The 13,872-nt window shown below is 42.5% G+C and overlaps 1 protein-coding gene across 6 annotated transcripts in view; it reads left to right on the top strand.

Annotated features, from left to right (window-relative positions):
• Window positions 1-12,731, top strand: part of LOC138809329 (calmegin-like) — a 30,284-nt gene extending 17,553 nt beyond the window's left edge. For 5 of the 6 annotated variants that reach the window (XM_069995864.1, XM_069995870.1, XM_069995866.1 and 2 more), the window contains exons 6-14: window positions 71-152; window positions 1,708-1,900; window positions 4,751-4,940; window positions 5,696-5,809; window positions 5,910-6,060; window positions 7,067-7,282; window positions 8,075-8,200; window positions 8,413-8,572; window positions 12,466-12,731. In XM_069995864.1, coding sequence (XP_069851965.1) covers window positions 71-152; window positions 1,708-1,900; window positions 4,751-4,940; window positions 5,696-5,809; window positions 5,910-6,060; window positions 7,067-7,282; window positions 8,075-8,200; window positions 8,413-8,572; window positions 12,466-12,671 — 1,438 coding nt within the window. In that variant the 3' untranslated portion in view covers window positions 12,672-12,731. Of the gene's footprint in view, window positions 1-70; window positions 153-1,707; window positions 1,901-4,750; window positions 4,941-5,695; window positions 5,810-5,909; window positions 6,061-7,066; window positions 7,283-8,074; window positions 8,201-8,412; window positions 8,573-10,859; window positions 10,961-12,465 lie in introns of all 6 variants that reach the window. The other variant, XM_069995865.1, reaches the window with a different exon arrangement.
• The last annotated feature ends 1,141 nt before the right edge of the window (window positions 12,732-13,872 follow it).

Below are 13,872 nucleotides of genomic sequence, written 5' to 3'. Positions count from 1 at the left end.
TACATTAGATTTTAAAGAGCAATTAGTAATTTTTATTTATCAGCAGTATGGTTCTTTTTCCTTCATGTAGATATGAAGTGAATTTTCAAGAAGGTATTGATTGTGGAGGTGCATACATTAAACTACTAGCAGACACTGACGATTTGATTCTGGTATGATCTTTTAATACTTCAGAAAACCTTAATAAAGTTAGTAAGTATTTTTAAGGAATAATTGTTACAATTGAAAACTTCACTTTCAACTTTAGGAACCTTGAATGTTTTTTTCTGTTAGTTTATGTAGTTTTTACAGTTTGTCTTTGAGTTCCATATGAAGCTGCTACATGAATGCATTCATTTTAGAAGATAAAACTTGGCCACAACTATAAACACATGCTAACGTGGTACATATTAATGCTGTGGAAAGGTCAATTTACAGCACTTTGTAAAGTAAGAATTATGTTTGTTTAGGAAAGCAAGGTAACACAGCAAAGCAGTAGAACTTAAGTAGGCAGAAAACTAAGTTAAAAGGTAGACCAACTCAAGACCAATAATGTGCAGAAAATAGCTAATTGAAACTTTTCCATGTTGAAGTAGCTTAAGAATCTAAGCACTTATATTAAGACCACCTGGGCTGGGCACCAGTGGCTCACACCTGTAATCCTACTTACTCAGGAGGCTGTGATCTGAATCTGAGGATTGAGGTTGGAAGTCAGCCCATGCAGGGAAGTCTTTGAGAGTCTTATCTCCAATAAACTGCTCAGAAAAAGCCAGAAGTTGGGCTGTGGTATAGTGCTGGCCTTGAGACAAAGAAGCCCCAGGACAGCACCCAGACCCAAAGTCCAAACCCCAGGATGGGCAAGGAAAAAAAAGAACGCCTAAAGTGTGGGGAATTTCTTACCACATTCTCCCACAGTAGAAAAGGGGTATAATAGGAACTGTGCACATAACAGGAATGAACTAAAAAGGTCATCCTTGAGATGCCTGTGCAGTTGCTGTGGATTAAAGGCTCTTTTGGTTGGCTCACTTGTAGGATATGTTGAAGCCCTTGTTTTTGGTGATTGAAGGTAAAAATGACAGAGCTGGTGGCAAAAGTTCAGTGACTGATTTGGCAAGGCTGACTTATCCAACTAATCCTCAGAGAAAGCTTGTAAATTAGGCACTGTTGTCTCTACCCTTCAAAGGTAATAACATGGAGACTCAGAGAAGGTAAAGAAGCATGTACTCCGGGCCTCACACAGCAAGTTTATGCAGCAGCCTAACACAGAGACCCAGTGTCTATATCCCAGACCTCTTCACCAGCATGTCAGGCTGGATACATTTGGGGTGGATCTTCCATTTTCTGCTTAGATTGGTCATTTTTTAATGCCTTCCTGAACAACAGTAGAGGGTAATCCTTTTAGCTTTAAGGTTATAAATATACTATCTTCTAATGATTGATTCTCCATGAAATACTAACGCAGATTTACATCAAGTAATTAAAGCTACTTCATGATGTTGTTTAACATCATATTCTCAGGAAGTGGTTGGTATATTGCTTCAAAAATAACGATTTTCAAGCAAAATTTGTCACATATCTATATCCTTTTGCCATTTGTCATTTACTCATATCCTATGTGTTTGTGTTGTTAGCATATGTACAATAGTAAGCTTTACCCAGGGGACAGAATAAAGAAATCATTAAGTTCTCTAATTCTAGACTAATTCCAACGTTCATCTCTTTTTGAAGGAAAATTTTTATGATAAAACATCCTATACCATTATGTTTGGACCAGATAAATGTGGAGAAGATTATAAACTTCATTTTATCTTCAGACATAAACACCCCAAAACTGGAGTTTTTGAAGAAAAACATGCCAAACCTCCAGATGTAGATCTTAAAGAGTTCTTTACAGACAGGAAGACTCATCTTTATACCCTTGGTATATCCTTTTAATTCACTGGTGATGCGAAAACGTGCTGACTACAGATACACTCGTGGCGAGTGCTGTGGGGACAGAAGCCTGCACTCGTGCCAGGCTTGTCTTGTGGGTAAACGGCTGCACACAGGGCAGCACCACAGAGGGTGCCGTGCTGGGTGAGGCAGGTCAGAGGTCAAAGGCAACGTGGTGTCCAGCTTGCAGACTGTGGGGAGACTAGTGAAGGCTATGCTGCACTTGTCCCTGAGCAGAGCTGGAATGGAGAAGGAAGGAGGGGACAGGACATGTTAGCCCCGTGACGCTGATGCCAGAAAGGCAGGGAAGCAGAAAGGGAAGCGGCTCAGGAGAGGAGGTCCCCAGTGCCAGGATAAGGTCGAGCTCCACTGTCTGCAGTAGTGATGGCTGTGAGGCCCTGCCTTGTGGTGCTGGTGCCACTTAACTGACACTGAAGAGAACCATTGAGCCAACCGCATGTTAACATGCATAGCTTGACTTAAGTAATGGGAGCCTAACATAGCTGTTGAGGAGAGAAGAGTACCACCTGAGAAGTGTTTTTCAGTTCCTAAGTATGCACGTTACAGCGAATTACTTAAAACCATAGCATTTCAGAACTTGAGCAGGACATTAGCAGTGGCTCTACGCAGTTTCCTTTCTTAAGTTTCAACTCCATCACAGACTAGATATTTGAGTTTTCTTTCAAATTCTGCGATTGCAGAAATCTTGTGTTATTATTATTTTATGTCAAGTCAGTGCCCAGTTCGATGATAAACTGGTAGTATACTAGCCATAAGAATTTTATTCCTTTGAAACCAAAATTCCATTTTCAGCAATTTATCCAAAGAAAATAAACTCAGAAAAAAGAAGACAACGATGGATGAAGATAAACTGACTTGAGGCAATCTCAGTGTTATATAGGGGGAGTTTCTGTACAAGGCAGAGATGATAAATGTGAATATGTTTAGCAACAGGAGGCAGGCTTAGACCAGTGAGTAACCTTTACCTGAATGTGCAGAATCTCAAATGCATGTCCTGTTTGGATTTTGGAGCGTTTCACATTTCCAGATTAAAAGTGTTCAACCAATGAAGTCCACGAAAATATTCTGAAAGCCCAAAACCAAGCACAGTGAAACGTGCAACACGTCTGGCCTCAGTATTTAGCCTAAGAGATTTTCAACTTGCTGTGTTCCAGTGGGGAAGAATAACTGTATTCATTTTTGCCTCTGGGCAAAAATATGCAAGCAGTTAGGAAGGGACTAGAAAGCAAGAAAATAGTGTTCATGATCATTTGATATGCCCCACCATATGGGAGGCATGAAGTAGCCCTAGAGCGAGAAGGACTAGTAGGCTGGAATTGAATTGCACGTCTGACTCTTAAACATTTTCTTCTTTTAATACACTCCAAAACATTGATCTTTGTGTTTGAGTCATTGAATGCCATTTTTAAATCTGTGGTGCTGTCTTAAAAGACACTATCCTGTAGGGTTCTTGGGGGAGTTGCTTTTGAGACAGGCACCAGTGTGTGGCCCGGGGGGGTCTCCAGCTCACCCTCTGGCTACGGCTGGGATTTGCCCAGGAGTCCATTTTTAACATGTGCATATCTGTAATGTGCTTTTTTGGTTTTAACTGTAATTTGAACACAAAATTTCAGTTGCAACTTCTGTTCGAGACTTGCTTCAGAAATTGCTTTCTTTGAATTGGGAAGACCCAGTTTTTGGTTGTTTTGTTTGTATCTTATGCTTAGCTATACTTCAATCTTGCTTTTGTTGCTGCCAAGTAGCTTTTATAATCTTAGCTAAAAAGATGAGGAAATGGTGGAGGAAGAAAAAGTGGGTGTGGGTCTGTGTTGTGTTTGTGTAGAAATTAGAGTTGGGTAGCAGAGTTTGGTCTTATGTGACTAAAAACCTCTGTGGATTGGAACTCCATTAGAACTGGTTCTTCTGAAAGTACTCAGCTGCATCTCTGGTTGTCCGGACCCTCTTGATGTCTGCTGGCTGCATTCACTTCTTCTTTTTTCCTTGTTCTTTTTGGCTTTCTATGTAATCCAGTCTGAGGGCCTACATGTGTGTTCTAGGCTGGCCTTGAACTTGAGGTCTTCCTACCTCATCTTCCCAAGTGCTGCGATTACAAATGTGCATGTAACATGTGCATGTAAATGTTACACAGATATTTCTACCATCATTCTTGCCAAAGACCTAAATTTTATCCACAAGAAGGAAAAGTTCTTTCATCATTACTTACGAAAATTTTGAGGAATTTTGGGATTTCCTTGGAAACAAGCATGCTAGCAGGTGTGAAGCTGACTGTGTCAAATGATCCAGAAGACATATCATGTTAAGAGTATGTGAGTGATAACAGTGTGGCCATTCCATTCCAGTGCAGGAAATGGCTTTCTAGAGGAAATGCCCTTGTTTGGAGGAAAGGTTCACGAACATGGTTAGGGGTGATGTGTAAAAGGTCAAGTGCTTGCCCTCAAGTGGCGGTGGCGGGCGGGGGTGGGGGGTGGGAAGTGAGCTCTTCCTGTTGTACTTGAAATTTTTTAAGTTTGAGATTGGGTAAAAACCTTTTTCAAAGACAATTGTTAGGTTCCTTCTGTAACTATAAAGGAACAAAACAGAGATCCTGAGTATCAAACTGAGTTAGCATTAGGTTAGAAAAAATACAGTTTAAAACCATTTTTCTTCATTTTAGAAAGTATTATTTCTAGTTATTTCAGCACATTTTGATGCAGTGCATTGGTGGGTCTAGTTTTATTTGGGATAGAGATATTTAAACATTAAGTCATTTTATTCATTAGAATATTCTCTTTAAAATGTCTTACCATAATAACTATAAAACATTTAAATTGTTCTTTAGTGTTGAGCCCAGACGACACATTTGAAATATTAATTGACCAAAAGGTAGTAAACAAAGGAAGCCTACTAGCAGATGTGGTTCCTCCAGTTAACCCTCCCAGAGAGATCGATGACCCCAACGACAAAAAGCCCAGCGAGTGGGACGACAGGGCGAAAATCCCCGATCCCTCGGCGGTCAAGCCGGACGACTGGTGAGCAGAGCTCAGAGGCTCCGTGGCAGGGCGTGACTGGGCGTGGTTAGCAGGCCTCTTCTTCACAGACAAGCCTCTCACTTTTCACTGTTATGTGAAAGGCTTTCCTAAAACGGATTTTGCACTTCCCTTCCTTTTACTTTGTCCTTGCTCCTGCTGCTGGTGCTAGTGTGGAGCTTGAACTCCAAGCCTGGACTCTGTCCCTGAGCTCCTTTTGCTCAAGACTAGTGCTCAACCACTTTGAGCCACAACACCACCACTTCCAGTTTTCTACTGGTTAATTAGAAGTAATAGTCTCATGCACTTTCCTGCTGGCTTTGAACGTTGATTCTCAGATCTCAGCCTCCTGAGCCACCAGCACCTGGCTCCTTTTGCTTTTTTATTTTAGTGGGGTTTTTTTTGTTGTTTTTAATTTTGTTGAATCTTTCTGTTGCTTATATTTTATAATTTCAGTGCTGTGGAGAAAATTCACATATCTAAAATACTAATATACTTAAATTTTTAGTTTGCTCTTTATTGTGTATGTATGAATATTATATGTGGCTGTTATTTTTTTCCTCAATGTATTAAGAAGCAATCTGGATTCACTCAGATCAGTGTGCTTAACCAGAGCCTTGTCCCTTATCTCTTGTCTTGTCCTGTCCTTCCTTCCTTCCTTCCTTGTTTGCGTCCTTCCTTCCTTCTGCCTTCTGAACTTGATCATGCACATTCTACCAGGTTGTGGGGTGACTATTAATGAACATATTATTTTACAGGGATGAAAATGAACCCGTGCAGATAGAAGACTTAAGTGCTGTTAAGCCTGAAGGCTGGCTTGATGATGAACCAAAATTCATCCCGAATCCGAATGCTGTGAAACCAGATGACTGGTGCGCGCTCCCTCCCCGGGCTCATGGCTCTGGTGTTTCTCCCCACTTCTTCCCACTAGCCTGGATGGTGACGCCTGCTTTGTTGTTGTCCTTTGCTCAGGAATGAAGACCTGGACGGGGAGTGGGAGGCGCCTCGGATGCCAAACCCAGCCTGTCACATCGGATGCGGTGAATGGAAGCCGCCCATGATTGACAACCCGAAGTACAAGGGTGTGTGGAGGCCGCCGATGGTCAGCAACCCCGACTACCAGGTACCCCGCCTGCCTGTGGTTATCTGCTCCTAGACACCCAGCGATCCCTCACACTGTGTTAGAAGTCTGACACGCAACTTCATGAAATTGAAAGAAATTGACCTCAAGTAATCTGTGTTTACACAGTAAAGCATTCTTCATATAATTTTGTAGGCTAATTAAGAACACTCTGTATTATATTCTTCCCCAGTACTCAAGCAAGCTCACCCTTGGAATAAAGTTCTGACTTAGAAGTAAAGAAATGACTGCTAACCAAGAAGAGTCTCAGTGCCTGGTCATCAGTAGTGCCCGTAGGTTTTTTTTTTTTTTTTTTTTTTTTTTTTTTTTTGTGCTGTTGCAATTCAGAATTTTAAAAATATTAGCCAGACATCTTTTGATTACATCCGGGTTTTTCCATATTAAAACTGTTGATACTGTTCATTGGACCTATAGTTTCATCTTCCTGATTATCCAATGGCATTTTCTGACATCACACGTGCATCTGCTTCTCCCAGTTCTTGCTGTCTCCAGAGTATTCATCTCTTGGGTCCCATATTCATGTCATGACTTTAAATGCCACAGGGCAGAAGCCAGGTGTGTCTGGACCACCAATGGGTCCAGGACCTGGCACAGAAGTGTCTGGTGGCAGCGTGAGCTTGCTGAAGGGATCTGACTTGACTGGCAGTGCAGTGGCTTTGGAGCTGATGGAGCTCTGTGTGTGTTGAGCAGTGATTCTGAGGTGCACCGGACTTCAAGCCAAGTCTGTCTGGACACAGGTGGATGTCTGCCTGCGGAGCTTTCCGACTTGGGCAACTTGAACAGCATCTAGCGTTGAACAACTTCATTAAATCTCAAAAAAAAAAAAAAGTCTAACATAGTGTGACTTGTGCAACTTAAATGTTTATATATGCTGGATTTTACTTTGTTTTTTCCTTTGCAGAATTTAAAGTCATTCATCAGCAGCTGTTTCTCAAGAAGCATTTATAATTGTTTTATTATAAATGTCTCCAATTATTGTTTCTTTCAGGGAATCTGGAGTCCTCAAAAAGTTCCCAATCCCGATTATTTTGAAGACAATCATCCATTTCTTCTGACTTCTTTTCGTGCTCTTGGCTTAGAGCTTTGGTCGATGACCCCTGACATCTACTTTGATAATTTTATCATCTGTTCAGAAAAGGAAACAGCAGATCACTGGGCCACAGAGGGCTGGGGAGTAAAACTAATAGTAGCAAACGCTAATGAGGTATGGGCATGATAACTGCGTGGGGTAGTAACAGGCCAGCCACCCTCCTGGCTATGTTACACAAATGACCCCTTTAATGGCAACTAGGATGCAGTAATATCTACACCACGTTAACCACTTTTCACAGAAATGCGAATAAGTTTTTAAATCTAACTTGATTAAATACTATTTCATTTTAGCCCCAAATCTTACAGACTGTACAGAAAAGGTTAAGCTAAATATTTCAACATAATGCATCTTGGAGATGTCTTTAAGAACCAATTATCCATGAAGAAATGTGGTTCTTCAGACACTCTACCAGCCATCAAAAGAACAGGTCAAAGGACACTTTTTGATGGCCAATGGCCCTGGCTTTTATTTCAGTAATATAGACAGTTTTCTTATTGAAGGTTATAGTGAAATTTCTTTATATGAAAAAAGGACACAGTAATTCTGAGTCCTGTTTTTAGTGATAAGTTTTTTCAAAGTATAGAATTAGAGTTGTGTACTTCTAAATGAGCTAGATAATATACTCATGTAAATAGATCTACCCTGAGATTTAAGTAAGGAATGAAGTCACTCCTCTTGTGGTAGAAGTTTCCGTCCATGTTGTATCGCAGTTCCTACTTCAAATCTCACTAAGTTATATGCTTATTGTAATATGTAACCTAACAAAGTGTGAAAATGAAGGACTTGTTTTTGACTGACAGGTTTTTCAGTTCCTAACGAAAATGGCTAGCTAGAATGAATGTTTTGGTGGTTGACTTTCCCAATGCAGGTTTGTAACACCTTTGCTGGCTTCTCCCCCTCTAGCCTGGCGTGTTTACACAGCTGATGGTGGCTGCTAAAGAGCGCCCGTGGCTTTGGCTCATTTACTTCGTAACAGCAGGGCTGCCAATCGCACTGATTACTTTGTTCTGTTGGCCAAGGAAAGTAAAGGTAAAGAACACAAATGCCCCTCAACTTTTCCTTTGCTTTCCAGTTTGCCTGTGTTTAGGCATTCTATGCATTGAGCAATTCACTCTTAAATGCAATGAACTAAATTTCCTAAATCTTAATAATGATTTACTGTGTATGCTATTTATTGCAAAAAAAGGTTTTTAAGTGGTGCTTTGCTTTGAATAAAAATAGCCTATGTTTAACTACAACAGAAAAAATACGAAGTTGCAGCGTCTATGAAAACGGATCTCTGTAAGCCACAGACAAAGGGAGCTCTTGAGCAGGAAGTACAAGAAGAGAAGGCCGCCCCAGAGCAACCCGCAGACTTGGAGGAGGAAAAAAAGCAAAGTGATGGTGAAGTTCCTGAAAAAGGTCAGTCTGTGATGGCGACTTACCTTCGGGGTTCCGACCCCACTCATGAAAGTGGGGTATCGTCCTGAAATAACCAGCCGGTGTGCTTGCCGGTCTGCAGCTTGTGCAGCTGAGCTCCAGGGACAGGGCGCTCATTCGGGAGGAAGCTTTAGCCCTGCCCCCACGCCTCATCGCTGGCCAGCAGTTACAGACCCCACAGGCCACGGCCTCGTGAGGGGACTTTGCGTGCCTTTGAGAACGTAGAGGAGGTACAAAAGTAGATGGTGTGTATATGAAAAACAGGTAGATGGCAGATGATCACAGCAATGAAATCAACATCAGATCTTCTTCAAATGGTTGTTGTGGATATGGTAGTCTTTTTTGTAGAATAGTTTCCCGAAAATGCTGTTGGAATATATATGAATATATACATATACATATATATTATACGTATACATACATATATGTATATATACATTCCTTCTCCCTTACACTGAACTACTTGATAGTGTTAGAACTGAGTTGTCAAGACCTCCTTTTGCACATCTAGGTAGAAATAAAACCAGCCAATATCAGCGTGACTTAAAAACCATCTTTCTCTTCTTATTCCGGTACCTGGGCTTGAACTCAGGACCTCACTCATTTGGCTTTCTTGCTCATGAGTTGGTATTATACCACTTGACCCACACCTCCAGCTTGGTTTTTTACTTGTTAACAAAAGGTAGAGTCTCACAGATTTGGCTGGCCTCAAACTCAATCCTCCAGACATCAGCCTTCTGAGAAACTAGGATTACAGGCATAAATCACTTGCAGCCAGCAAAAAAAGACTATCTAAAAAGAAAACTACACGTTTACATACATGTACCTGCACATACACATGTATATATGTAAGTTTTTTTAGTTTGTTCTCAGCACTTTTTCTTTGTAACTTGTAATGCTTATTAGTATGTTGTTTCCATGAACTTAAGAGGGATTTATGAGGTGCTCTCTAGGAAATACTGGAGTATGACGAGAGAATTGTTCTAGAAGGTCTGTGTCCACCATGTCCTGCATGTGTGTATGTGGAATACATGAGCATGTTCCTCCCCCCCCCCCGACTTTCCCTCTTCCTCCCTCCTTCGAGTTCCACAGCTCCTGGGGCAGGCGCCCTGTGCTCTGTGGTGAGGTGACTGAGCTGAAGTGCAGAGTGGAAACCAAATAAGTCAGTGAGCAGAGGACACCAGACAGTGTGCATGCAGTACACGGGTAGAAAACACCAGACAGCGTGCACACGGTACACGGGTAGAAAACACCAGACAGCGTGCATGCGGTACATGGGTAGAAAACACCAGACAGCGTGCATGCGGTACACGGGTAGAAAACACCAGACAGCGTGCACGCGGTACACAGGTAGAAAACACCAGACAGCGTGCACACGGTACACACATAGAAAACACCAGACAGCGTGCATGCGGTACACAGGTAGAAAACACCAGACAGCGTGCACACGGTACATGGGTAGAAAACACCAGACAGCGTGCACACGGAACACAGGTAGAAAACACCAGACAGCGTGTACCTGGTACACGGGTAAAAAACACCAGACAGCGTGCACACGGTACACGGGTAGAAAACACCAGACAGCGTGCACACGGTACATGGGTAGAAAACACCAGACAGTGTGCACACGGAACATGGGTAGAAAACACCAGACAGCGTGCACGTGGAACACGGGTAGAAAACACCAGATAGCGTGCATGCGGTACATGCATAGAAAACACCAGACAGCGCGCACCTGGTACACGTGTAGAAAACACCAGACAGCGTGCATGTGGTACATGCATAGAAAACACCAAACAGCGTGCATGCGGTACATGCATAGAAAACACCAGACAGCACGCACCCGGTACACACATAGAAAACACCAGACAGCGTGTACCCGGTACACACATAGAAAACACCAGACAGTGTGCACATGGTGTGTGGTGTGAGCATGTGAACACAGGCCATTGGCATGGTAAAAATGAACGATCACTGACCATGAAGGGAGAGTTACTATTAATTATATTACAGTTACTAAGCACAGGAAAGACAACTGTTTCTTGGGTTTTCATATACAATTCTAGAAAGCTGTTCCTTGCCACACAAAGGATCTTTGTTATTTATAAAAAAAAATGAAGTACTTGAAATTTATTTTTTTTTTAACTTTGAAAGGAAGAAACTGGTTTTAAATTTTGGAATTCAAATACATTTTCTTTATCGTATCTACTTTTCAATAGCAAAACTCTAATTCACTAAGTCTTTGCCTTTAATAAAATGTACATTCTAGAGGAGGAAGGTGAACCTGAGGAAAGGAGTCAGGAAGAAATTGAAATCATAGAAGGGCAAGAAGAAGGGAATAAGTCCAATAAGTCCGGATCAGAGGATGAGGTAAGCACCCTTCTATCAGAAAAGAAACTCAGTTCTAGATTTAGTTGTCACACACACACACACACACACAACACACACACATGCGCGCGTGCATGCACACACGCTGTCTCAACCAAAACAGCATCCAGTTTGAGAAGAAATTTTTGCTATATTTCTTCCAAATTTCGTGAGCTTTCATAGTTTTGAAACTGATAAAAGCAGGAGAGCAGAAACACAATGCATTGTGTTGTGTTAACACCTATGATTTATGAATCGTAAAGGATAGTGCCAAGTCAGTACAAAACTATGACTCTGTCATTAGCACATTTCATTGAAAAACAGAGCCGGACGCCGGTGGCCCACACCTGTAACCCTAACTACTTGGGAGGCTAAGATCTGATTGTTGCTGTTCGAAGCCAGCCAGGGCAGAAAAGTCCGTAAGAGTTGCATCTACAACAAACCAACAAAAAGCCAAAAGTAGAGGTGTGGCATCCATGGTAAAGCACCAGCCTTGAGTGAAAAAGCCAGGCAAGGCCCTGAGTTCAGTACACAGACCATTTGGGTATCCGAAACAGAATCCTTATGGATACAAGATAATTCTGTGGCTTTTGTAAATAAATACATGTCTTGAAACATTTTTGAAATATACCATCCGCTGAGTAGATGAGCAACACCTGCCAGTGTGCTTTCAAATCTTTCAATGAGCGTACTCCTTTTGTGACCTGACAGAAGATGGAAGTGTCCACAGGACCTTTTCATCTCCAGTCAGGCAGGGTATGGCTGAGCAGCCTTCTCTCACCCACAGAAGCCAGGAGCCGGTGTGGTCTGCGTCTCCAGCCCTGCAGAGTGGCTGTGGCCCAGTAGGGCCAGTGCTGCCCTGCTGGTGTGTCAAGTGTGCTTGGTGCTATTGGCTTGTGTTCTGAAGCTTGCTCAGTACACATCCCTGGTGACTAGTCTCAACTATCTTAGAGTTTTGAGAGACTTTGGGACCTACCGTCCAGTAGAAATGTCCAAGTACAGAGGAGTAGGGTAAGACAATTTCATCCGGAGCAGACGCTAGCATTGCTTTAGACATGCTCCCATGCGTCCCGGCTTACCTGCACATCTCAAAACACTTCATGTAACTTACTTCCACCTTCTAGCCTTTCCTGAGCTGAAAATAACTCATAAAATTATAAGATGTCTGTGTGGGGTACAATCACATTCTGAGAAAAGAAAAAGGAAAACCTAGAAAGCATTAAATTGGGTATTTTCATTTCTTTTCCTCTCTTCTAATTTGTCTGGCAGAACTGTGTACAAAAATTTCTGAAAAATGCTCTGGACAAAGCAAGTCAGCAGTTCGTTCCTTAGATAAATACTGCACAGACCACCCACCGCTGCTTAGCGCCTCCTCACTAACTCCGACGTGACACTAAGTGCCACCTTTAGAGACGTGGTGTACACGGTGCTTGCAGACACTTCATCAGGCCCACACAGCACCAAGGATGTTGTTTACTGTTAAATGTTTCCAAAATTGCTTTCTGCAGATGAAAGAAGCGGACGAGAGCACGGGCTCTGGGGACGGACCGGTGAAGTCGCTGCGCAAGCGGAGGGTGCGCAAGGACTGAGCGCTGCTCTTGAGCTCGAGTCATCCCGGGGAGAGGTCCGGACTCTAGAGGGAGTGTGCCACACCCTGTCCACCTGCCCCAGCTTCCAACAGACCTGCAACCCTGTTCTTGGAGATTTATTTTAGTCTTTCTTATGAGGGGGGAAAACAGTCTTTGTATTTAGAATAAAAGAGTGGCAAGTTACACATCAGATTTGAGATGGATGTCATTACAAGTTAGTTTTAATAGTTGAAGGTAGTTTGGGTTTCTTTTACAGAACAAAGTACTGTGAAGCAACCTCACTGATTTGGAAAAAAATCAGTTGCTGGCTTCAGTTACTGGCTTTCTACTTCTATGTCAATCCAATAAGATAGGTGGTGATTTTATAATAAAATGTGTGTGCTGCTGTACAGAGCAAGTTCAGTAAAGCCTCTGCATGGTGTTTGCATCCATCAGCTACTTGAGTATCTGAGACCCACATCCACCTAGTTGGCAGTTTTATATTCAGTTCACAAAAATGACTGATTCACTTTCAGAGGTGTTCTGTTGGGCAGCTGTAAAAGCAAATGTGGAAGAGTCACTGGGCAATACTGCAGCATATCTGACATTTGAATACATTGATAGTTTCTCAAGACCAAATGATGTGTGATTTTCTTCAAGTTTCGTATAGTTTTTCCAGAGTGGTTATCCCATTCCCAGAACTGCTTGTGCTTACACTGCTCTGGAAGACAAATCTCAAATAGTGTTTTTTTCCTAAAGAATGCCTTCTTTGCATACAGGTTATTGAGACGGCTTAAAGGATCACTGTGAGATTCTAATGGCTAACACCAATACCATGCACTTCACATTTCTCATGACTTTTCCTTACAAGCAGATCTCCAGTCTGTGGCCACCCCCAGCCACCTCAGGGGAGAGGGAGGGGGCAGATGCTGCTTGTTCCTCCTTATAGCGGCTATCAAGAGTCCCTGAACCAACTTACAGTGGAGCTGTTTTCCCACTTGAAATCCGTTCAAGAACTTTGCATGCTTACTACTGAGATGATTTAACTCTGAGCCCACGGAACTGCTTTAATACAGTCTATACGATGTTGACTTCCCTCTCAGACCCCAGCCTTGGCCACACCCCCTGCAGGCTCCCTCCCAGGGACATTCACTGGCCTACAGGCAGCACAAGCTCTGCCCTCTGACAGCAGCAGTCACACTGCTGCTGCATGCCACAGCGAATCCAGACTCCACTGCTCCCGCACCTTCCACATGTTTTAATAACACAGAGAACCAGGACTTGCACTGACTTAATACTAACTGAGCACATGTTGCCAGCACTACCTCTAGGCTCTTGCTTTGAACT

This window comes from Dipodomys merriami, unplaced genomic scaffold, assembly GCF_024711535.1.
Source record: "Dipodomys merriami isolate MVZ:Mamm:240054 unplaced genomic scaffold, mDipMer1.0.p SCAF_491, whole genome shotgun sequence".
Lineage (NCBI taxonomy): Eukaryota > Metazoa > Chordata > Mammalia > Rodentia > Heteromyidae > Dipodomys > Dipodomys merriami.
This window is presented reverse-complemented; position numbering and strand designations above follow the sequence as displayed.